Genomic DNA, 25830 nt, shown 5'->3' on the forward strand with positions numbered 1-25830 from the left:
AGCTATCTATCTATCTATCTATCTATCTCCTATCTATCTATCTATCTATCTCCTATCTATCTATCTATCTATCTATCTTCTATCTATCTATCTATCTATCTATCTATCTATCTCTCTCTCTCTCTCTCTCCTATCCATTATCTATCTATCTATCTATCTATCTATCTATCTATCTATCTATCTATCTATCTATCTCTCTCTCTCTCTCTCTCCTATCCATTATCTATCTATCTATCTATCTATCTATCTATCTATCTATCTCCTATCTATCTTCTATCTATCTATCTCCTATCTATCTATCTATCTATCTATCTATCTATCTATCTATCTATCTATCATCTATCTATCTATCTATCTATCTATCTTCTATCTATCATCTATCTATCATCTAGCTATCTATCTATCTATCTATCTATCTATCTATCTATCTCCTATCTATCTATCTATCTATCTATCTATCTATCTTCTATCTATCTATCTATCTATCTATCTATCTATCTATCTATCTATCTATCTCTCTCTCTCTCTCTCTCCTATCCATTATCTATCTATCTATCTATCTATCTATCTCCTATCTATCTATCTCCTATCTATCTATCTATCTATCTCTCTCTCTCTCTCCTATCTATCTATCTATCTATCTTCTATCTATCTATCTATCTATCTATCTATCTATCTCCTATCTATCTATCTATCTATCTATCTATCTATCTCTCTCCTATCTATCTATCTCCTATCTATCTATCTATCTATCTATCTATCTCTCTCCTATCTATCTATCTATCTATCTATCTACCTATCTATCTATCTATCTATCTATCTATCTATCTATCTATCTATATCATTGGTGTATATATCCGTGTTTCTATATATTGACCACACATATAGAGGCTGTAGTGATATCGTGTCCACATCTGCTCTACACACTGTTAAATAAAGCTTTGTTACATTGAATCCCTGGCACAGGCTGTGTATGGGGCCCCTGATGCTGGGTGACAGAGTGTGGGGGGGGGGGGGGGGATGGGGACTAACCACACAGGGCTGGGGGAAAGGAAATTTTCACTTTAGGGAAGTTACAAAACAATAATGGAGCTCCCCTTTAAGTTATTTGTAATGTACGATCATTATTTATAATAGAATGTAACTTTAGGGAAATGTTCCCAGTTATTTCCCTTGAAGAGATTTTTCTATGCCTTTCATAGTACAACACACTCAGGACACTGCACTGAGTAAGCTGCCCCCTCCCCTGTGCAGCGCTACAAATAGCCTGACAGCTGTCCATCATGCTAGACACACCCCCGATTCCAATTGGCTGCTTAGAAGCATGATAAAAATCTTGCTTTTCATTGGTTGACTCCACGTCAATCATTCAAACCACGCCCTCAGCTCCCGCCCATTGCAACTTACTCCGGTCCCGCCCCCAGAAATAGCTGGAACTCTGATTGGCTAAGTGTTTTATCCTCCCACCTCCCGTTATCTATTCTGCTATCTGATTGGCTGGATGCTTGTCTTTCACCATGTCGAGCGGTTGGCCCCGCCCCTGGCTGGATCCCGGCAGGTAAACCGCAAGCTGTGAGTGTGGCCTAAGAGCCCGGCGGAACCATGAAGCACTATGAGGTGAGTAGAGGACCGAGGGCTCTGTGAGGTCCCGGGGTGTATATGATGGGGAATAGAGGGCCGCTTCAACGGGCCTGGGAACCCCTTTTTTTTTAAACTTGGTATGATCCGCTGTGCTTGCAGAAACAGGGCCTGAGAATAGATAGACGGGGGCCGCTGAGGGTCAAAACTAATTAGGATGCGAATCGTGCTAGAAACTTGTGAATGGGGGAATAGTTAGGGTCATAGTTGTGATGAAGAACATGTGTATGGTAACAATGGCATTCAGAGCATGGATTTATTAATATTTAAATCTTAGGTTTTAAAGCTGCAGTGCTGCAACACTACAACTCCCAGAATGCATGGCAGCGAATGCGCTTGGGGCATGCTGGGAGTTGTAGTTTTGCTATAGCTGGAGCACTGCACCAGTCATATTGATTCGGAGGGTATTGCAGCCCTCAGTATGATGCAACACTACAATTCCCAGAATGCATGGCAGCGAATGCGCTTGGGGCATGCTGGGAGTTGTAGTTTTGCTATAGCTGGAGCACTGCACCAGTCATATTGATTCGGAGGGTATTGCAGCCCTCAGTATGATGCAACACTACAATTCCCAGAATGCATGGCAGCGAATGCGCTTGGGGCATGCTGGGAGTTGTAGTTTTGCTATAGCTGGAGCACTGCACCAGTCATATTGATTCGGAGGGTATTGCAGCCCTCAGTATGATACAACACTACAATTCCCAGAATGCATGGCAGCGAATGCGCTTGGGGCATGCTGGGAGTTGTAGTTTTGCTATAGCTGGAGCACTGCACCAGTCATATTGATTCGGAGGGTATTGCAGCCCTCAGTATGATGCAACACTACAATTCCCAGAATGCATGGCAGCGAATGCGCTTGGGGCATGCTGGGAGTTGTAGTTTTGCTATAGCTGGAGCACTGCACCAGTCATATTGATTCGGAGGGTATTGCAGCCCTCAGTATGATACAACACTACAATTCCCAGAATGCATGGCAGCGAATGCGCTTGGGGCATGCTGGGAGTTGTAGTTTTGCTATAGCTGGAGCACTGCACCAGTCATATTGATTCGGAGGGTATTGCAGCCCTCAGTATGATACAACACTACAATTCCCAGAATGCATGGCAGCGAATGCGCTTGGGGCATGCTGGGAGTTGTAGTTTTGCTATAGCTGGAGCACTGCATCAGTCATATTGATTCGGAGGGTATTGCAGCCCTCAGTATGATGCAAAACTACAATTCCCATCATGCCTGGACAGCCTTCGGCTGTCCAGGCATGATGGGAATTGTAGTTTTGCAACATCTGGAGGGCTGGCAGTTCCCCATGCCTGGTCTATAGGTACCCAGCTCCATATCTATCTTACCCCATCATGGCGCAACACTGCCCCCACCTGGCAGGGCAATCTGACCAAATGGGTTTTCTGCCACAGCTTATGCCCGTCCTGGCATCGCTACCTCAGGCACAAGGTCTATTGCTTCCTATAATATTGATTCCACATATTCCAGGTAACCCATGGACACAGCACATAACACAATGGCCAATCACTGTAATGACAACAATACATGGAGGAAGACCCCTCCAGGTTACCCCCTCTGTCCGCCATACCTATAGCCTGTCACCCGTCTGACCACCTGGCAGACTAGTGGTGTGAGAGGGTAAAGTCCGTAGATAACGCCGCTGCTGGTTTGTTAACTCTTCACAGTCAGTCAGACATGATAACAATATAAAAGTCACCAAGGATGGCGCTATAGGGCAATAACGGGTCAGGATAAGTATCTAGCTCATTTGTGGGGGTCTGACCACCAGGACCACCACTCATCATGAGATTGGAGATGCTCAGCCTCCGCTCCATCTACAGAGGTCCATAAAGAATGAATGGACCCATGGCCCAGCATGCGTATTGCCGCTTCAATCACTCGAGGGACACGACGGTCTTCGTTTGTGATTAGATAGGATCTCATTGGTCTCACCCCCACCAATCAGTAGATAGGAGGTAATGTTAAAGGGGTACTCCAGCAAAAGAAAAAAAAAATATATTAACAGGTGTCAAAAAGTGTCAGAGATTTATAATTTACTTCTATTAAAAAAAAATCTCCATTACTTATCAGATGCTGTATGTCCTGCAGAAAGTGATGTATTCTTTCCAGTCTGCCACCTCTGTCCATGTCAGGAACTGTCCAGAGGTTTGCTATGGGGATTTGCCACTACTCTGGACAGTTCCTGACATGGACAGAGGTGGCAGCAGAGAGCACTGTGTCAGACTGGAAAGAATGCACCACTTACTGTAGGACATACAGCAGCTGATAAGTACTGGAGATTTTTTTTTTAATTAGAAGTAAACTATAAATCTCTGGCACCAGTTGATTTTAAATATATTTTTTTGCTGGAGTTCCCCTTTGAATCTTGTGATAACCACTTTAATTGTCATACACACAATGGTGGTAAGGCTACGTTCACACACAGTGAAAATGCTGCAGATTTCTGTCCAAGTTACATAAAAAGCAAAGTGGAGAACTGAGCAGATCTACACACTAGGCCGGTCCCAACATGAACATATATAGGTATACATTATATAAGTATATATAAGTGGCCCCAACATGAACATAAGTTTGTGCTGTGGAAAGAGGATTTGTTAGGGATTTCCTCCGTTAATGCCGTGATATAGCTGAATCCGAAGTCATATTGCCACATTGTAGTTTTTGGGGCCGATCACTAGCGGATCCTCGGGAACTGTGGAAAATCATCTAAAATTTAAAGGAATATTGTGTTGCCCATAGCAACCATTTACACAGCATTGTTGGAAATGAAAGCCGCACTATGGTTGCTATGGGCAACACTATCTTTCTTTGCAGTAATTTCTGTTGAGCGTTGGCTGATCCCTGTACACAAGGCCTCCAGTGATGCATTGTAGTCACATGATTGCTACAGATGTCACATGGTTTAACACATCATTGTTGGGACCAGTCAGGGGGTTGGGTTAACCTGGAGCGGAGGGAGGTGAGTATACTGAACTTAGCCAATTTTACACAATAATTTTATGGCTGCCTTTTTGCACCTGTATTATTGTCGGTTGTCTATTAAAGTGTCCCTGTTATTTAATTTATTTTTTCCCCCCCATTTTTTATATGTTTTGATGGCTTGGGTCTGCGTATTCAGATTCCCACTGATTATCAGAATGACCTGGGTGAAGTGCATGACTGAGCACTTCTCTCGCCCAAACACTTTGGACTCTTGACGGCTGTATCTGCTGCTCGTGGTGGGTTCGGCCTTCAATATATCATGTATGGGGCTTTCCCGATTGTTCACAGAGAGGTGAGGTCGCTGGTGATAAGGGTTGTGCGGCTGTGATGGAAAATCACCACCTGACCACTTTGTCTCAGGAGAGATAAGCCACAGTCAGAGCTCTCTGGCTGCGACTTACCCCTCCCCATAGAGATAAATGTTCCTGTGTATGAGGAGGACCATGCTGGCCGCCTGTTATTGACGGTGTATGACCAGCTTAACACACAGTCCCCAACTGATCAAACTTTTTGCATGTCTCTGTGCATAATACTATGGTTTTATAAGTAACGTAGGCCCAAAATGATGCCCATAATGCGCTGTGTGATATTGGCCATAGACTAAGGTCGCACCTGTCTGATTAGTTCCGGAAGTTTCAGCAGATATCTGGGCAGCACACTGATCCCGATCTCATAAGACTCTGCTACTATCTCTGATTCATCTATGTAAATGTATTCTGACATGTGAGACATCACCGCCATCATAGGGCAGAGAACGTTCTAGACTGTGGGGGAGATTTATCAAACATGGTGTAAAGTGAAACTGGCTCAGTTGCCCCTAGCAACCAATCAGATTCCACCTTTCATTTTCCATAGAGTCTGTGAGGAAGGAAAGGTGGAATCTGATTGGTTGCTAGGGGCAACTGAGCCAGTTTCACTTTACACCATGTTTGATGATTCTCCCCCTATGTGCCAGTTGTCCCTTTGAAGAATATTACAGTCAGCTTCTTTCTGGTCAGAAATGGCTGATAACAGGGACCGAAAGATTTATAGGAGCGTACAGGGTACAGAGGAGCTCAACTGGAGTATGCTCAAGTCCGGCCATTCAGCACTTGGATACCGGTGGCTGAAGAAGTCGGCTGCAGCCCTAGGGAGTATGGGAATACATGGATACAGCCATAGGACTAAGGTGGTATCCATGTTTCCAGACTCTCTAGGGCTTCATCCAACTTCTTCAGCCACCAGTATCCAAGTGCTGAACGGTTAGATTGGAGTACGCCAGAGCTGCTGATCTGAAAGGAAGACCAAGGTTAATAACATCTTATACTCAATGGAGAGAGGAAAAAAAAAAAGACATGGCCGCACGTCCACAATGATTATAACTGACCATCTGCTTCTCAGCAACGTTTACTACTAACATCAGGAGGTAGGGTACAAACACACACACCGTATACGCAGCAGATCTGCAGCAGATTTGATGCTGTGTTCAGTTATTTAGATCTAATCTGCTGCGTATTTGCTGCGTATCGCAGCAGTAAATACGCTGCGTATACGGTGTGTGTTTGTACCCTTAGTCACATTTTGATCAAAAGGCATAAGCCCGCATACTATGTCAAGGTTCCTGATAAAGTGTGGGTCCCTAACTTAAAAATGGCGCCATGGGAGGGAGCAGCCCAGTTGCACAGTAGCCATAATGCTTCCAGACATCGCCCCCCTGGGCTCTGAGCCACACCACCCGCAGACACAGTGCCACCACAGCAATGGAGACTGCAGGTATTAGTTGGATCCTGCATGCCCTGAACATAGGATTGATGCAGGGCTGATTCTGGGGTCTCTGCCGACTGGGGCAAACCACTGGCGGCCGCCCCCTGAGTGCCTTCCGCCTCAGGCAGCAGATTTTGCGGTCCGGCAGGGGGCGGCATTATGTCCCCCCTGCTGTAATTTTTGTTAAGTATCACTTACCAAAAATGACAGCGGCCGCTCACCTGTCCCGTCGCCCGTGCTCTCCGCTGTCTCCACATCCCGTCAGGTCCCGCGACGTAACCCTGCAGCTGTCATCGACCTCCAGGCTGTGGTGAGTTCCTGGGGGACGGTGGGGGATGGCAGAAGTGGGCCTGGATTGATGGTGCGTCTACACTGAACGATTGTTTGAATTTTCGCAATAACGATGGCATTTGAGCGATAATCGGCTCGTGTAAACACAGCAAACGTTCAAGCGACGAGCGAAAAAACGCTCATTTTGCTCTTTCAACATGTTCTCAAATCGTCTTTGGTCGTTTGCTAAAAATTCGCAGATCTCTTCCTGTAAACAGTCTTTCAAAGAATTCACCCTATGTGTGCGATGGGCTTAAGCGATCTTAAAAACAATCGCAATAACAAATTTTCTAACGATTTATTCGTTTAAACGCTGATCGTTATAAAAACCAAATTGTTGCCTCAAAATCGTTCAACGATCGATCGGGCGAATTATCGCGAATTATCGCTCTGTAAACGGACCATAATATAATATATATATATATATATATATATATATATATATATGAGGGGACAGAATCTACAACATACTCAATGTACTAACCCCTGAGAAGCAGATGGTCAGTCATAAGCATTGTGGATGTGCGGCCATGTCTATTTTTTTCTCTATCTAGTACTTTATAACATCTTGTATCTTGACCATACTTCTGTGTCTACTGGACCTGTGAAGGCACCATGGCAGAGAGTCTGGATCTCAGCTTTGCCAGTAACTGGCGTCCTCACTTAGGGGTATAGTAACATGTCCTATTAGGCTCTGTTCACATGTACAGGTTCTATAAGGATGCGATATGGAACACACATTTCGTCTAGCACTAAAGCAAGTGAAAGGGTTGTTTGTAACCCCCATAGACATGAGACGGTAAAAGGGCCAGTTCACACTGAGGAATCAGCGTCGATTCCTCACTGAAAATTCAACGCGAAACTATAGTGCAGAGCCAAATTTCATTGAGTTCAATTGACTTTGTGCTCTGCAGTTCACACAGCGGAATTTTCGGCAGCGGATCACCTTTCCACCTTCTGGTGAATTCTGCTGGCGGAATCCAATTGAAATGAATTGAACAGTGAGTTTTTGCTCTTAGAATTTTAAGCACGGAATCAGCGCGGATTCCGCATGGAATGCTCGTGGAAATTCAGCGGGGAATTAGAAAAAAATTAATAAATTTGATTAAATGAAAAATGAATTTGCATGGAATTCTGCCAGAGGTGATTCCGGGCGGAAAACTTTCCTTGCAGAATTCTTTGAGAACAGTTTCCAACCGGACAATTTCCTCGCTGATTCAGCACTGATTCCTCAGTGTGAACTGGCCCAGAGTGTGTAGATTTTGCCTATATGGCAGAAAAAGCTACAGATTTTTCAAATTGAATGACAATGAGGGGAGTCCATCTGCAGCAAAGATCCAGGGTTCCTTTTTCTATTACTTAAAAAAATAAAAAATAAAAAAAAATTTATATCGGATTTGCCATAGGCAAATCCTGATCATGTGCACATACCCCTTGGCTTACATTCACGTGTGTTATGTTTGCTATGGATAATTCTACAACACATACAGCCTCGATTATGTTAGGAATTTGCCAGAAAATCCACACTTGTAGATTGGATTCTTGCAGTGAATCTAAAAAGTAATACTCACCTTCTGCCGCTCCCATGCTGAGGCTTCCTTGGTCCCTGACCGCTCTCTGTTCTTCAGGGATCGCTGTTCCTCAGCGATCACTTGACAACACTTGACCACTGCAGCCTGTGATTGGCTGCACTGGTCGTGTGTCACTATGACCCTGGGGATCAGGGAAGAGACTCCATGAGAGTGGCAGAAAGATGGGATGGCTTTTTTTTTTCTTCCCTCTCTATTTTAAAAATTTTACTGTGCAAGGATTTGGTTGCATATTTTCACCTACACAATGAAATTGATGGAGTAAGTCCACACCAAATCCTTGGTGGCTTTCAGCAGCACAAATTAACATGTTACAGATTTTCTGCAGCGGACAATTCCTGTGGACTGGATGAGTTCAACTCTCATCCTTTTTGCTGGTAGCGCAATACCCTGTGGATTTCCTCCCTAATATTCGAACAGAAATCGGTGGTCGCAAATGTTTTAGCAATCGCACACACAAACCACCTTCACGGCCACCAGTATTATTGAGCGTCATGACCCCTCTGCCGCCAACAATGGCTGTGTCTGGAACTGGCATAGTACGTATTCCTAGCACTCCTGCATGCTGATAATGAGCCTTCCCTGATGCAGAATGTAGCAGCACTAGTGATATATATCTGTGCTGAAACCAGGGCTTGAGCAACCCTGCAGTTACTGACACAGCCATTGGTGGCAGCAGAGATGCCCTGTCTCCCCTTATTGCTGCCATTCAATGTAAAATTGCCCCACTACCTAACTGTGTATATAATACAAGGTCATATAAGTATAGAACCCCTGTAATCTGTTTTCTTTCTAATAAAAGCAGCCTCATAATATGGCTTTATCTCCATATCAGACAACGATTATATTCTCATATATATATATATTATATATATATATATATATATATTTTTTTTTATATATATCGGTGTGGTATTCTTATAACAGCCTCTTATGACATAATTGCCCTATACCCTGGAGGCACTGGGACCAGTAGCAGTAGAAATCTCTCTGTATTATGGAGAACCTTGTCTTGGGATCACACAGTCACTCCCGGTCACAGCAGTCATCGCTGGAGGGGGCAGCTGGTTCTCCCTGTTTATAGGTGCCGTGCTCGGCGGGTTACCTCCTGCTGTTCTGTCTCTCGCCCACTATTCGGAAGCGTTGTTAACACCATAGTGAGATGATAGCTGCCTGAATCCTCTCCAGCTTCTGTGCTGATCAATCCTCCCTCCATTCATCCAACGCTTAGATCAGGGCTCCCTCATATGGGGCTCCCCAGCTGTTGCAAAACTACAACTCCCAGCATGCCCTGACAGTCTAGGAGTTGTAGTTTTGCAAGAGCTGAAGGGCCACAGCTGGGGGAATTCTAGCTAAGACCAGTTTCCCAATATCTGTCTGCCTATCTATCTATCAATCTATCTATCTATCTATCTATCTATCTATCTATCTTTTTGGCTTTGGAGAATGAGAGTCGATGCATCCTGTAATTCCTACGACTTGTCGCCTATCCACTAGATAGGTCATAACTAGAGATAAGCGAACCTGGAGCATGCTCAAGTCCATCTGAACCCGAACGTTCGGTATTTGATTAGCTGGGGCTGCTGAAGTTGGATAAAGCTCTAAGGATGTCTGGAAAACATGGAAACAGCCAATGACTATATCCATGTTTTCCACATAGCCTTAGGGCTTTATCCAAGTTCAGCAGCCACCGCTAATCAAATGCCGAACGCTCGGGTTCGGATGGACTCAAGCATGCTCCAGGTTCGCTCATCTCTAGTCATAAATATCTGATTAGTGAGGGTCCGATCACTGGGATCGCGAGATCATGAGAACGGAGGTCTATTGATTGGCTATGGGGCTGTTGAAGATATCGTAGTACAACTAGGAAGTCATTGGTGCCCCCAGAAATTTTAATACCAGTTGCTTAAAGGGCTAGTCCACCAAAAAGTTTTCTTTAAATTTACTTTAAAAAAAAAAAATCTTTATCTCTTTATCAGCTGCTTTATGTCCTACAGGAAGTGGTATATTCTTTCCAGTCTGACTCAGTGCTCTCTGCTGCCACCTCTGTCCATGTCAGGAACTGTCCAGAGCAGGAGCAAATCCCCATAGAAAACCTCTCCTGCTCTCCAGACTGGAAAGAATACACCACTTCCTGCAGGACATACAGCATCTGATAAGCACTGGGAGACTTACAAATCCCTGGCACTCTCTGGCCCCTATTCATTTGAAAGAAAAATATTTTGGTTGAACTTACCCCTTTAACTCAATGTCAACTTTAACTCAACCAGTAGCTTGGCTCCATTGGGCCTTTTGTCCCACTTTAAAAAAACAGGACATACAGTACCATGGGCTTATGAAACTATTTAAAATAATACTGGTCCTTGTTACCCATAGCAGCAGCAGTTACATAGAGCAGCAGTTTATTTTAATTTCTATCTTTAATTATTTAAAAAATAAAAGCTGTTTTGTGATTGGTTGACAGTTAAACAGTTGTCTCCTAATTTGCATAAAACTTCTAAAACTTATCTTGGTGCTGGAGTGCTAGATTAAAATAAGAGTTATATCTCCTGATTCAGGATAAAACGTCCAATTGTACACTGGCTAATGGTTCTAAATTTGTTCTGGAAAATGAAGCAGAAAAGGGAATGTTTTCATGCAAAAATGTTTTTAAAAAGGTTAGAAATACTGACCTAAAATGTACAATTGTAAATGGCTGAATAAAATGGACATGCACATGCCCTATTCCACAGAACAATTATCGTTCATAAACTCGCTCCAACGACTGCTCGCTAAGATCACTAAACAATTTTTTTTTTTAGCGAACAATAACACATAACACACGTGGGAACGTGAACGATATATGTAGTGTAACGATTATTTTGCGGTCGTTACATGGTCGTTTAAAACGTTCGCCGGGGTGATCATGACCATACGACACACCTACTTTTTTTTAAACCTTTTTACGAACGACTGAAAGATTTCTAATTTTACGAACAGATTAGCGAATTATCTTTCAAAGACCAACGACTTTTTTTCCACATGCTGAAAAACAATTTTGAACTACAATTCCACAAAGTGATTATCGTTACCGAGCGGACGTTGGAGCGAGCTTATGAACGATAATCGTTCCGTGGAATAGGGCCTTTACTTGATATGAACAAATGGCTGTTTTACAATTAAGGGCGCTAAAACTCAATAGAAAAAAAAAGCTATATTTTTTGAGCTGTAAAACAGCCCAAAAATGAGCAGAAATCCAGTGTGTGAACGTAGCCTTACTACTCGCAATCCTATGGTAATAGTCAAAAATTTTACAACATGTTGCAGGGTAACTAGCTATCATCCTCTTACTTCCACCCTTTATTTAAAAGACCTTGCCCCAATGCTACATCTTGCAAATAGGAGAACCGCTGATATCAAGAACAATAAGGTTCTATATTAGCTGCATGGGGTCAACCAACGAGAATGGCCACCTATCTAGGGCAGTACTCCCCAACCTGTGCAAGCTACCACTATCGGCATGCCCAGGCAGCCTTCGCCTATCTGGGTATGCTAGCAGTGGTAATTTTGCACCAGTTGGAGGACCACAGGTTGAGTATGTAGTCCAAGAGCATTGCTTTAATGTTTCTCTTTGAGCAAATAAAAATGATAAACCAACAAAAAAAACCCCAAAGAAACTACTAGAACTGCTAGACCAATCCTAGTCAACCATGGCTGGGGGGTTGATGTCCACCATTGAGGTGTGGCTGCTAGACGCTACAGGGTGCTAATCCACAGAGGGATTTGCTCCGATATATGATTTCGTCAGGTTGTACCCTGCCAGGTAGCACCCAATCGCACAATATCCAGATCAATATAAGAAGAAAAACAGCAATGACTCAAAGAGTACTTACCTCTATCGTAGGTCCCATCTTCTGCTGGAGTGTCTCCTCTCGTACAGTGTGTGTTTTCTCACTCTCATGTTGTATGGGGGTCTTGTGTTTGCTGCGTAGGGGGAGGTAGTATGGGGAGCAGCCTATATTTAGGCTCCTGGGACTGAGCCCAGATATTTGCTGAGATCAATGAATACCAAGAGACAACCACAGAGGTGTAGAGAGACATCCTCAGCTAGAGGGAGGGCTTAGAGAGAAGGGGAAAAAAAAGAGTACAGTATGTCCAGCAAGAGATCATGAACAGGAATGGCAGAAATTAGGCGAGGAAATTATTATTAAAGAAGATTGGCACGCCAAGAGAAAGTGGGCAGAGAGGAAAAGATGAGGTCTGTTGAGGAGCTGGTAGTGACCATGTGTGGGGTCTCTGGGGGTGGGAGTCTCGGAAGTGTAGAAACACTGACAGATGTGAAATAGCCTAGTGAGTGATAAATATAGAGATCTGCTTCATATTACATCTGGACAGCCCGGGTGTGAGACTGCCAAGGGGAGACGTGGGAGAGAGAACCTGTACATGTAATATTCAAGCACTTTGCAAAAGATATTTAGACAGTGTAAGAGAGTGACTCGATTTTAAGGAACGATCTAGGACGCATAAGAAAGTGATATATCATCCAAGCGTTGGAGAAAGTGGTGCCCTAAACCTCTACACCTGTCATAGAAGGCTTCCTAGAGGAGAGGGAGGGCTGCGTTTAAAGAGAAAGTTTGAGACTGCTGAGGAGGCAAAGAGATTGCTGAGATAGTAATATATCCCTGAAAGTAAGATCGTCGCGAGTCTCAAAGGAAAGGAGAGGCACTTGGGAATACTGAAGGAACTTGTTGGTTAACGTGACTGGGTAAAAGAAACTAATTTTTTTCTGCCATGGATATGAACTCTGTGGTTTCGGAAATAAGACGGCCCAAGAATCAGAATGATAGCCCGACCCCCCGACGTGCAGCTAAACCTCCAAAGAAAAAAACCCCTGCTAAACGTGCTACTGTTTATTTTGAGGTGGAGATCCTTGATGCGAAGACGCGGGAGAAGCTCTGCTTCCTGGACAAGGTAAGGAGCTACTGCATGGATGGATTGTGCTTGGTCCAATGTAAGATGAGAAGGTCTACGTTTGGTAGATGGTCAAGGCTAGGCCATCTTGTGTGGGCAGGTAGTATAGGTACACACTGCTGACTGACCGGTGGTGGAAAGGATGGATTTAGGTTGGTCATTGGGATGGAAAATATGGATGCTGTCTAGAGTTTGTGGGATGAAGATGATGGACATAACGTGCCCAGTGCATGTCGTGGTTACCAGTGGGAGGAGCAGTACTGGCAAGAGGTAGGGACATAGGATGGGCAAGGTACACAAGTGGCAGCTATTGGAGTTGGTAAATACTTCTTGGTAGAGCAAAGGGGATGTTAGGAGAACATGTCCCAAAATCTGAAGTAGATGTATGCTTTCTAGGGTTATTGGTATTTCAAAGATGGTGGTAGACTAGGGCAGCGTATGTTTTGGTTATCAGTGGGGTAGCAATATTGGCAAGAGATGGAGGACATAGAATGACCAAGGTACACGAGTGGCATGTACTGGATTGGTGAAAACTTCTTGGTAGAATAGAGCGAATGTAGAGTAGATGAATGTTGAGAGTTATTGGCATGTAGAAAATGGTTGTATAGTTGACTGGGAGCATTTATGTTTTGGCCATTGGTGGGGGGGGGCAGTGGCAAGAGAACATTGGTTGGCAAGTTAGTTGATGCTTTATAGGTACTTTAGATGGCACAGCAGCTGGGATTGTAATAGCTGGCAATTAAGATGAATACTCGGTTGGGTGTTGAGGAGAAGATGATAGACACAAGGAAGTCAGACATTGGATTGACGATAGATATGTTGGACATGGGATGGAAGGGTGCACAATAGTGATGAAGATGATCTGCTGAAGGTACATGATGGTAGGGCAGATAATACATTTGACATATGAGGAGAGGATATGCAGTAAGGGCTTAGAGGTAAGGATGATGGGCATGGAGAATAGGGCAGCCATGAAGGGGAAATAGGGACGCTCCAGATATTAATTCTTGTCGTTAGCAGCAGGCAATGTGGTGATGGTTCCTCAGCAGACATTAGCAATATATCGTAGAGCATATGGAAATGGGTTACTATGTCAGACGCTTTTGATAAGTTCAGTAATAGCTAATGTAATGAAGAGTTCACGATGACATAGTCTTGAACTTGTTGCATAACACATGCCTGAAGGCAGGAGATCCATTGCAGGACACCAGCTTATGTTACATTATATATACATTCCAAGGATCCATTTCATAGGTGTCCTGTTTAGGACCATGTACCCAGAAGCCAGCATGCATGTTTTGGACTAAATGCGGCTGTAAGATAAACTAAACTCCGACATGCCTGTCCTCTCAGTATGGAGAGGGCTCTTGTGTCATTCATGTTCTTGCAGACAAATATCCCTCATTGCCAAGTGTAGGAACTTGGCATGGAAACCTCAGGAGATCACATCAGTGAGGTTACATGAGCTCAAACCACCACCGGTGCCCAGAAGGAAGGGGCATGTGGAGGTTGGGATTAAACCTAAAACCCATTGCAGGTCATCGGAGATTTCCACTACTCAATGTGAATATACAACTTCATATACAGAGTCCAGCATTTTGTACAAATTGATTTCTTAAAAAGTTTGTATGATACAGAACTCCCACCACAACCGCCACCACCACCACACCACATTGACTGTATGCAGAAAGCCCCTACTACCACAATCTCCTATTCTAAGAGTATACCATCACTGTATTCAGTTCCCCTTCATTCTGCTGATTGATGGGGGTCCTGGATGTGATAGTGATATCTCTTTAGAAGATAGGACAATCCCTTTAAACACATGTTTGTGAAATAGGTTTATAGAGACTGAGCTCAGGCTATTTTAAAGATGTCTTAAGCATTTGAACATCCATTAAGATAAAAAGGGTAGACTTTAAAGGATGCATTGAAATTTTTTTTATAGTTTATTTCCTAAATACAAAATGAAGCAACTTTCTAAGTCGATTTCATTAAAAGTCTCCTGTCGTGTTGTTGCTGTAAAACTATGCAGCTCCTCTAACATAGTTGGCTGTGCTGCTGACATAGATTCCTGAGCACACTGTACCTGGCTGTGTTGCTGTTTTGTGCTCTCCTTCTTTTAGGGATAGCCTCAGGGAGGGGGAATGAGCTATGACCACAGATCAAAATGTAAAGAGGGAGGAAAGCATCCAAGCCTTTAGGGAAGGCAGATTAAACAGCTAATACACGTATGGGAGTATAAACCATATAGAAGCAGTCGGACATCATTCTGCATGAGGTAAGGGATTGCACAGACTGTGTATCAGTCTATAAAAGAGAAGTGCCCCTCAAAAGACTGTGAAGGAAGAGGAAAGCATCCAGATATTCAGGGAGGGCAGATCACACACAATACATTGCTTGAGGCTATATACAGGGACAAAAGCATACAAACTGCAGTCTGCAGGGGGGATTACACAGGTTGTGTATTAGTGTGCAGTGTGAGGAGCACACCCATGACCGATTATGTGGAATTTTCGCCCCATTTTTTTCTTCTAAATAGATCCAGAGTTACAGATAGCAGTCAGAGCTTCCTGTTAGAGTGTTTTAAAGGTGAATATTGGTAAAGTTAACTCTTAGTATATTTGCTCATATTTGTCTTGTTTTTTAGGTGGAGCCCAATGCCACCATAGCAGACATCAAGAGCATGTTCAACAAGTCCCGTATGTATGAAGGGAGCGACTCGTCCCTATGTGATATTAGAGCAATAGCACAAAGGTTTCCCATGAGTCATGTATGTTAATTTCCTGGCTGATACTGGCATATTACACCAGGCCCCCCCACTACTGTGTGATCACTACACCTGCTGACAAAAAGGGGGATTCTTACAGGGAATATTTTATTTTACTTTCATTTTTACATTAAGTAGCAGCGACAAGGTCCTCGGCCTCTACCAGTGACTCTGTCGGGAACCGCAGAAATGGTAGCAATATGTTAACACGCCGGGATCGGGGCTTTATCGGCCCTGCAGTTCCCGACACAGCCAATGGTTTCTTTTCAGCCCGAACAAAATACCCCTTTACATTTAAAGGAATTTTGCAAAACTTATACCCCACTCCTGAAACACTGTTTGCATATGGACTCCTAATGGTGTCCAAGGAAGTTGCCCTGGAAAACATTGGTGACAACCAGTGTGCCTGCCGTGGTGTATCTGCCTAGTTATAAATCATAGGTATGGTTACACCATAGACTACAGTATAACACTCTACTCTAAGCAGAAAGGAATTCAGACTAAACCTTTCTTGTTGGGCTGGGTTCACACTATGTTTTTGCAATCCGTTTTTTGCAAAAAACGGATGAAAAACAGTGCAACTGTGACTGTTTCCATTGACTTCATTATAAAAAAAAATGGATCAAAACGGATCAGTTTTTTTTTTTGGACGGACACAAAAATCCTGATCCTGGTCAACTCAACCTTAAGGCCCTATTCCACGGAACGATTATTGTCCGTATTCGGCCGATATCGGCCGCTACGGACGATAATCGTCCCGTGGAATAGAGTGCAACGATCAGCCGACATCGTTCATGTTCGTCGTTCATCGTTACAGACGCTGCTGTATCCTATGGGCTGCCCGGACGATCAGCGATCACCCAGGCAAGCCCCCCCCACAGCTCCCCACGGCCCCTCCCGTACTCACCCGCTCGCTGCTGCCACGTTGAATAGTGGCGGCAGCGAGCGGGGAACGAGGAGCAAACGAGCGCTGAGAGCGCTCGTTTGCTCCTCTAAACGACCCATGAAATAGGGCCATTAGGGTTATATTAGACGGGCCAGTGACTGCCTGATCAATAATGTAAACAAGCTCTGATCTGCTAGATCGGTGCTCGTTTACTGAGGCTATTATACAGCTCAATGATTGTTTATTAAGGGCTGTGTGTGTTTGTATATGTATATGTACACACACACACGCACACACACACATTACCTGTCCACGCTCCCAGTTTTCTGCTCTCTGCTCACTTGCCAGCACTGCGGCTGCAGCTTCAGAGCGGTCTCTGAGCTGAAAGGCTGCTCAGCCAATCAATAGCTGCTGCAGTCCCGGCCAGTGATTGGCTGAGTAATCTGTCAGCTCAGAGACTGCTCTGAACCTGCAGCTTTGGTGCTGGGAAGCGAGCAGAGGGCAGGAGATTATCGCTTTGTGTAATAGGGCCCTTAGGGTCCTATTAGACTAATCGATTTTACGTTTTTCTCTGATTAACAATAAACAATTGCAAACGAGCGCTTATGCAAAAGACCTGAACTCGTTCACTATAATCCATGGTGATTGCAATTGCGATCAGTCGTATACTCGAATTATCGTAATGACCGAACTGTTATTACACACGGTAAGATTTGCGACTGATTAATGGTTATTTTCCAGTCAGCTGGAAAGATACTATCAACGAAGATGAGAACAAAATTTCGTTAGTGATTTCACCCTTGCCTGCATACACATGGAAAGATTATCGGTTAAATTTGAGCGATCTAATGATTTTTCACTCTATAATCTTTCGGCGTAATACAGCTCTTAGTTGTAAAATTTCCAACCATATAAGTGTTGTTTTAGTGTGTCACGTATGTTTTTTTTTTTTTTCTCACTTCAATAGATCCTGAGTGGTATCCTGCCCGGCAGTCGCTGCGTCTGGATCCCAGTAAGTCACTTCACTTGGGGGTGTTATGGGATATAAATAAATGGGCTATGTAGTGTAAGGGCCCTATTCCACAGGGGCGATAATTGGCCGCATTCGGCCCGATTCGGGCGATTTTCGCTCCGTGCAATAGGAGAGAACGATGAGCCGATGATCGTGTCATCGGCTGATCCTTCATTTAGGTTCAGACCTAAAATCGTTGTTCGCCACCAGCGCATCGCTACGTTTGAATAGCGGTGTGGTGCAGCGACCGATGATTTCAGCAGAACCATACCTGTCCGGGCTGCAGGTCTTCTTCTCCCGGTCCCGCGCGGCAGCATCGGCTTCGCAGCGGGGCTGTCTGAACTGACAGACCTCTCAGCCAATCACTGGCGAAGAAGACCTGCAGCCCACACAGGTAATGTATGAAACAAGGGCTGCAAGGACATGGGTAACGATGTCCCTGCAGCCGCCCTTGTTTCACGATCATACTTGGCTCTGCTGCATCTGTGTGTATGAACCCAGAGCGCTGCACTTGTATGACCTGTTGCTGTGTGTCACAGAGGGAAGGTCACTGAAGGACGAGGATATCCTGCAGAATCTGCCTGTGGGAACCACCGCTACCCTGTACTTCAGAGACCTGGGAGCACAGATCAGCTGGGTGACGGTGAGTGCATACAAATACTCTCACCCCTGTAACATTTATCAACCATAGCGGCCAGATAGGGGGTAAACAGACACTACTCTGGCCACTTCTGACTAATGGACTGCTATGGAGATGAACACTTGTACATGTATATACACTGTATAGAGAGAAGCGTGCAGTAATTATATGTATATATACTGTGTATAGAGAAGCATGCAGTTATTACTTGTATATACACTGTGTATAGAGAAGCGTGCAGTTATTACATGTATATAAACTGTGTATAGAGAAGCGTGCAGTTATTACATGTATATACACTGTGTATAGAGAGAAGCGTGCAGTTACATGTATATACACTGTATGGAGAGAAGCGTGCAGTTATTACATGTATATACACTGTATAGAGGGAAGTGTGCTGTTATAACATGTATATACACTGTATAGAGGGAAGCGTGCAGTTATTACATGTATATACACTGTATAGAGGGTAGGGTGCAGTTATTACATGTATATACACTGTATAGAGGGGAGCGTGCAGTTATTACATGTATATACACTGTGTATAGAGAGAAGGGTGCAGTTATTACATGTATATGCACTGTGTATAGAGAAGCGTGCAGTTATTACATTTCTATACACTGTATAGAGAGAAGCGTGCAGTTATATGTATATACACTGCTTATAGAGAGAAGTGTGCAGTTATCACATGTATATACGCTGTATCCTGTGTATATTACATGTATATACGCTGTATCCTGTGCATATTACATGTATATACGCTGTAGCCTGTGCATATTACATGTATATACGCTGTATCCTCTGCATATTACATGTATATACGCTGTAGCCTGTGCATATTACATGTATATACGCTGTAGCCTGTGCATATTACATGTATATACGCTGTAGCCTATGGATATATATATAGATAGATAGATAGATATACACACTATAGCCTGTGGTAACTACATGTGTGGGCCCGACACAGTCTATCTCCATAGAGTATGACAGGCTATACTGGTGCTGGCACTGCCGGGCGGTCTAATGATCGCCGGCTGCCAGTGTTTCTTGTGCTGCCAGACGCGTCTCAATCATTTACACATCAAAGTGGAGGCCAAATGTGGTCCTGATTGTAGCACATACCGCAGCACAAGTGTCTGCTGCCCGGCCCTGGCTGAGGATCCGTAAATGTCAGCTTACAGGGGGATTTGCTGTTCCTTCTTCCCTTGTAAATATGTGGAGCATTAATAAGATGATGTGTTATTGTGCTGCAGGGGCATGGTCCGTCACTATACATCTCAGTGATGGGTGATAAGTGCTCTTCTCTCTCCAGGTGTTCCTCACAGAGTACGCCGGACCATTGGTCATCTACTTACTCTTCTACTTCCGAGTCCCCTTTATCTATGGTCCCAAGTACGACTTCATCACGAGCCGGCACTCTGTGGTACAGTGAGTATTGCTGACCTGTATACGGGGTGGGCGAGAAGCTTAGAGGGCAGTCATACGTTCTGCACAGACAATGTGCTACGGACCAGAATTATCCTTCATGACTTTGGGTCTACACGCGGCTGTATCAGTACAGTAGCACAAAGACTTACACTGTTACCGAGCTCCCAGTATCATGGTGAATGAGTCCGTTCCGTAGCACAACGTCCATAATTGTGGACCATGCACAGGACAGGCGAATTACTCTTTAGTCGTTATGGCAATGGATCACAAGGTGATTTACATTTCCTGCTCTCTGCAGCTTACAGCTTTGCTGTGTAGACTTTGACAGAGTCAGCAGAGGTCAGTGGAAATAAAAGGTGATTTCCATGACAGTAGTATTGATCACTTTCTGACTGGTGGAGATTCATTTACTGTGATGTGACAATAAAGGGGGGGTACTGTGTATAGGTGTATGCTAAAGGGGTTATCCAGGCTTAGAAAATCATGACTACTTTCTTTCAGGAACAGCCCCAAACCTGTCCTCAGGTTGGGTGTGGGTTTTGCAACTCCGTTCTATCGATGTGAAGGTAGCTGTGTTTTTCCTAATACTGGATGACCCTTTTAGGGGGAGATTTATCAAACAGGGTGTAAAGTGAAACTGGCTCAGTTGCCCCTAGCAACCAATCAGATTCCACCTTTCATTCCTCACAGACTCTTTGGAAAATGAAAGGTGGAATCTAATTGGTTGCTAGGGGCAACTGAGCCAGTTTCACTTTACACCATGTTTGATAAATCTCCCCCATAGTGTCTATATATTCCGCACATGTATAAGCGGCCTAGCGTGGCGTACATATATATACTGTGTACTTCTTGTCTCCTGCAGCCTGGCCTGTATCTGTCACTCATTTCACTATATTAAGCGTCTCCTGGAAACTCTCTTTGTACATCGCTTCTCACATGGAACCATGCCGCTCAGGAATATTTTTAAGGTAAATGCTGTTAAAGGGGAGAGTGTACACAATTTAAAGGGGTTATCCAGGCTTAAAAAAACCATGGCTGCTTTCCTCCAGAAACAGCACCTCTCCTGTCCACAGTTTGGGTGTGGTATTGCGTCTCTGTTCTGAGGACAGGGGAGGTGCTGTGATCTTTCTAATCGTGCATAACCACTTTAAGGGGAATTTAAATGCAGGTGGCCCCTTTGGGATTTTGATCTATCGTGTCTTGTAATCACACGGATATGGCTCCTGCTTGTCTCATTGCTGTGCTGTGTGTTGCAGAACTGTATGTATTACTGGGGATTTGCAGCCTGGATGGCGTACTACATCAATCACCCCCTGTATACTCCGCCAGGTAAGTGCTCACACCTCTCATGTGGCCGTGTGTAATTTGTTGGTGCACAAATGGCTGTTTGTTGGTGAGGACTGCAGTGTCTATGGGGGACTGCTGTGACTATAGGAGGGGGGGGGGGGACTGCTGTGACTATAGGAGGGGGGGGGGACTGCTGTGACTATAGGAGGGGGGGGGGACTGCTGTGACTATAGGAGCGGGGGGACTGCTGTGACTATAGGAGGGGGGGGACTGCTGTGACTATAGGAGGGGGGGGACTGCTGTATCTGTGGAGGGTGGGGGGACTGCAGTGTCTATAGGAGGGGGTGGTAAGGACTGATATGACTATAGGAGGGGTGGTGAGGACTGATATGACTATAGGAGGGGTGGTGAGGACTGATATGACTATAGGAGGGGTGGTGAGGACTGCTGTGACTATAGGAGGGGTGGTGAGGACTGATATGACTATAGGAGGGGTGGTGAGGACTGCTGTGACTATAGGAGGGGTGGTGAGGACTGATATGACTATAGGAGGGGTGGTGAGGACTGATATGACTATAGGAGGGGTGGTGAGGACTGATATGACTATAGGAGGGGTGGTGAGGACTGCTGTGACTGTAGAAGGGGTGGGAGGGTACTGCTGTGACTATAGGAGGGGTGGTGATGAGGACTGATATGACTATAGGAGGGGTAGGAGGGTACTGCTGTGACTATAGAAGGGGTAGGAGGGTACTGCTGTGACTATAGGAGGGGCGGTGGTGAGGACTGCAGAGTCTATGGGGTGGGGGAACTGCTGCGACTATAGGAGGGGTGGTGGTGAAGACTGCTGTGTCTATATGGGGGGGGGGGCTGCTGTGACTAGGAGGGGTGGGAGGACTGCTGTGACTATAGGAGGGTGGGGGGACTGCTGTGACTATAGGAGGGGTGGGGAGGGACTGCTGTGACTATAGGAGGGGTGGGGGGACTACTGTGACTATAGGAGGGGTGGGGGGACTACTGTGACTAGAGGAGGGGTGGGGAGGGACTGCTGTGACTATAGGAGGGGTGGGGGAGGACTGCTGTGACTATAGGAGGGGTGGTGGTGAAGACTGCTGTGTCTATATGGGGGGGGGGCTGCTGTGACTAGGAGGGGTAGGGGAGGACTGCTGTAACTATAGGAGGGGTGGGGGAGGACTGCTGTGACTATAGGAGGGGTGGGGGAGGACTGCTGTGACTATAGGAGGGGTGGGGGAGGACTGCTGTGACTATAGAAGGGGTGGGGAAGGACTGCTGTGACTATAGGAGGGGTGGGGGAGGACTGCTGTGACTATAGGAGGGGTGGGGGAGGACTGCTGTGACTATAGGAGGGGTGGGGGAGGACTGCTGTGACTATAGGAGGGGTGGGGGAGGACTGCTGTGACTATAGGAGGGGTGGGGGAGGACTGCTGTGACTATAGGAGGGGTGGGGGAGGACTGCTGTGACTATAGAAGGGGTGGGGAAGGACTGCTGTGACTATAGGAGGGGTGGGGGGACTTCTGTGACTATAGGAGGGGTGGGGGAGGACTGCTGTGACTATAGGAGGGGTGGGGGAGGACTGCTGTGACTATAGAAGGGGTGGGGAAGGACTACTGTGACTATAGGAGGGGTGGGGGGACTACTGTGACTAGAGGAGGGGTGGGGAGGGACTGCTGTGACTATAGGAGGGGTGGGGGAGGACTGCTGTGACTATAGGAGGGGTGGTGGTGAAGACTGCTGTGTCTATATGGGGGGGGGGCTGCTGTGACTAGGAGGGGTAGGGGAGGACTGCTGTGACTATAGGAGGGGTGGGGGAGGACTGCTGTGACTATAGGAGGGGTGGGGGAGGACTGCTGTGACTATAGGAGGGGTGGGGGAGGACTGCTGTGACTATAGAAGGGGTGGGGAAGGACTGCTGTGACTATAGGAGGGGTGGGGGAGGACTGCTGTGACTATAGGAGGGGTGGGGGAGGACTGCTGTGACTATAGGAGGGGTGGGGGAGGACTGCTGTGACTATAGGAGGGGTGGGGGAGGACTGCTGTGACTATAGGAGGGGTGGGGGAGGACTGCTGTGACTATAGGAGGGGTGGGGGAGGACTGCTGTGACTATAGGTGGGGTGGGGGAGGACTGCTGTGACTATAGGAGGGGTGGGGGAGGACTGCTGTGACTATAGGAGGGGTGGGGGGACTTCTGTGACTATAGGAGGGGGGTGGTAAGGACTGCTGTGACTATAGGAGGGTTGGTAAGGACTGCTGTGACTATAGGAGGGGGGTGGTAAGGACTGCTGTGACTATAGGAGGGTTGGTAAGGACTACTGTGACTATAGGAGGGGGGCTGCTGTGACTATAGGAGGCGGGGGGCTGCTGTGACTATAGGAGGGGTGGGGGAGGACTGCTGTGTTTGGTATTTGGGTATAGAGCTTTGTGAATACTGATGAGCCCCGTTAACCATATCCCTGACCTGTCTTCTTCTCACCAGTGTATGGAGACGACCAGGTGAAGTTAGCAGTCGCCATATTCTTGGTAAGAGACTTCATCTTGCTCTTTATAAGGCCTCCATGCATACAATAGGGACCGGGGGTGGGTTCCCCATTATGGTGGGATGCGCTATCACACACATATGAGGGTCTGCTGGCAGATCAGATGATATTGGGGAGTGAAGGATCAGATATGCTGAATATTTGTTCATAGTGGAGATAGATGCATGGTGAGCACGTGTATGCTCAGCTGAACGCAGCGTGCGTGTGTATCAGGAGGACAGGGTTGACTGTGGGAGTTAAAGACAACAATGGAGATCTGGTTCCTGTATCCGGATACTAACGCTGCATCTTCCCTGTTTCTCAGTTCTGTCAGCTGGGTAACTTCTCCATACACATCGCTCTGAGGAACCTGCGGCCAGCCGGTGAGTCCCACCAGTGATGTCATCACGCTTACACCTCATAGTTACTGATTCAAGACCAACAGGTTTATGTCATGTAGGCAATCCGATTCATAAAGATGGAAAATCCCTCTAAGTAAAGTACCCCACTAGGCTGTTTCATCAGGAAATTGTAAAGTTTTTATAATCATATTTTTAAAGAATTTTTGGTTACAGAATCCCCCCCCCCACACACACTTTTCAGTTTCTCTCACTAGATTATAAACCAGAATTCTTACTGTTCTCCATCTGTCCACTAGGCCTAATAGATCTGCAGCAGTTGTTTCCAAACCTAGAAGAGTCCACCATAGGAGTCCAGTCTATTGTGTATGACCATGGGGTTTACTGTAAAGCATATCTCTAAATGCTGTTAAAGAGACTCTGTCAGTAGGTTTCTGCTGTCCTATCTCAGGGTAGCATAAACTAGTGACAGAGAAGCTGAACAGCTGCTGATTGGCAGTTATCTATCCATGCTGTGTATAGGCAGTCAACTGTCAATCAGCAGCTGGAGGGCGGGGGGAGGGGCGTGGCAAGAATCTTATTCTCCTGCATATTAGGAGAACGGCTGAACAGAATTATACAAGTAATACACCGATCTGTTCAGCATTTCTGTCACTAGCCATGCTGCCCTCATTTAAGGCAGAATAAACCTAGTGACAGATTCCCTTTTAAGAAAGCTTAAACAGTGCCCTGAAAGATTTATGCCCTCATAATATTGTACAAAAAATGTAATGGGGGGAGGGTATATTCAAAATTTCTGTATCTGCCTCTAAACAATAAAATGAAACCTAGGTGATACATTCCCTTTTAGGGGGTCTACAATCAGGAGAGAACATAGAAATCCTACCCCCTGTATTACTCTCTAGTCCGTAATGTATCCACTTCTGTGTTTTAATTCACAGGCTCAAAAACCCGGAAAATTCCTTTCCCCACCCGTAACCCCTTCACATGGCTCTTCCTGCTGGTATCCTGCCCCAACTACACATATGAGGTAAGAGGCAGAGCCTGCAGGGTTAATTTAAAGGAACAGGTCAGCTATTGAAGGCTGCACTGGGAATACTTTCCATCACATATGACTACACGTTCTGTCTCCATGTCTCAGGTCGGCTCTTGGATTGGATTTGCCATCATGACCCAATGTCTTCCTGGTGAGTGTAACTAGTATTTGTTATTGTTAGTACAGTCTCACTAAGTTGTCACATTAACTCCTTCCCTCCCTTTGTCGCAGTCGCTCTCTTCGTCTTGGTCGGATTCATCCAGATGACCATTTGGGCCAAAGGAAAACACCGCAGCTACTTGAAGGAGTTCAAGGACTACCCACCTCTGCGTTCCCCCATCATCCCCTTCATCCTGTGATGTAGGACCCTCATAACCCTGATCTAGAACTCTAACTTCCCACGTATGCGCTGGAGGAGGCCGCACTGACGCTGACACCTCTGTCTCCTCATGGGCCGTCCCTGGAAGAATCAGTCCCATTTTTTTTTTTTTTTTTTTTTTAATACTGTGAAGAGATGGGCTGAATTTTATTAGTTGCATCTGTCAGCACGTTTTTGGTACTCATAAACCAGTGGGATATTATAAAGTAGATCTGGATGTTATAAATCGATCATAGTTGTTTTTCAA

The 25830-nt window shown here is 45.4% G+C and overlaps 1 protein-coding gene across 2 annotated transcripts; it reads left to right on the forward strand.

Moving 5' to 3' along the window:
* Positions 1–1511: 1511 nt before the first annotated feature.
* On the forward strand, positions 1512–25830 carry TECR (trans-2,3-enoyl-CoA reductase). Of its 2 annotated transcripts, XM_069945981.1 has the most exons (13): positions 1512–1617; positions 13200–13250; positions 15901–15952; positions 17874–17918; positions 18458–18561; positions 19874–19989; positions 20852–20957; positions 21246–21318; positions 23770–23813; positions 24135–24192; positions 25110–25198; positions 25310–25355; positions 25436–25830. In XM_069945981.1, exons 1-13 carry the CDS (start codon positions 1603–1605, stop codon positions 25561–25563), a joined length of 927 nt encoding a protein of 308 aa, XP_069802082.1. In that variant the 5' UTR covers positions 1512–1602; the 3' UTR covers positions 25564–25830. The 2 variants fall into 2 exon arrangements, with proteins under 2 accessions (XP_069802082.1, XP_069802072.1); XM_069945971.1 differs by lacking the exon at positions 1512–1617 and having other exon boundaries at positions 12697–13250.

Source organism: Dendropsophus ebraccatus, chromosome 1 (genome assembly GCF_027789765.1).
Source record: "Dendropsophus ebraccatus isolate aDenEbr1 chromosome 1, aDenEbr1.pat, whole genome shotgun sequence".
NCBI lineage: Eukaryota > Metazoa > Chordata > Amphibia > Anura > Hylidae > Dendropsophus > Dendropsophus ebraccatus.

Coding starts and splice junctions, on each gene's coding strand:
- TECR (XM_069945971.1), top strand. CDS start 13,071: ATGGATATGAACTCTGTGGTTTCGGAAATAAGACGGCCCAAGAATCAG. Junction 18,562..19,873: donor CACAGATCAGCTGGGTGACG/GTGAGTGCATAC, acceptor TTCTCTCTCCAG/GTGTTCCTCACAGAGTACGC. Junction 25,356..25,435: donor CATGACCCAATGTCTTCCTG/GTGAGTGTAACT, acceptor CCTTTGTCGCAG/TCGCTCTCTTCGTCTTGGTC.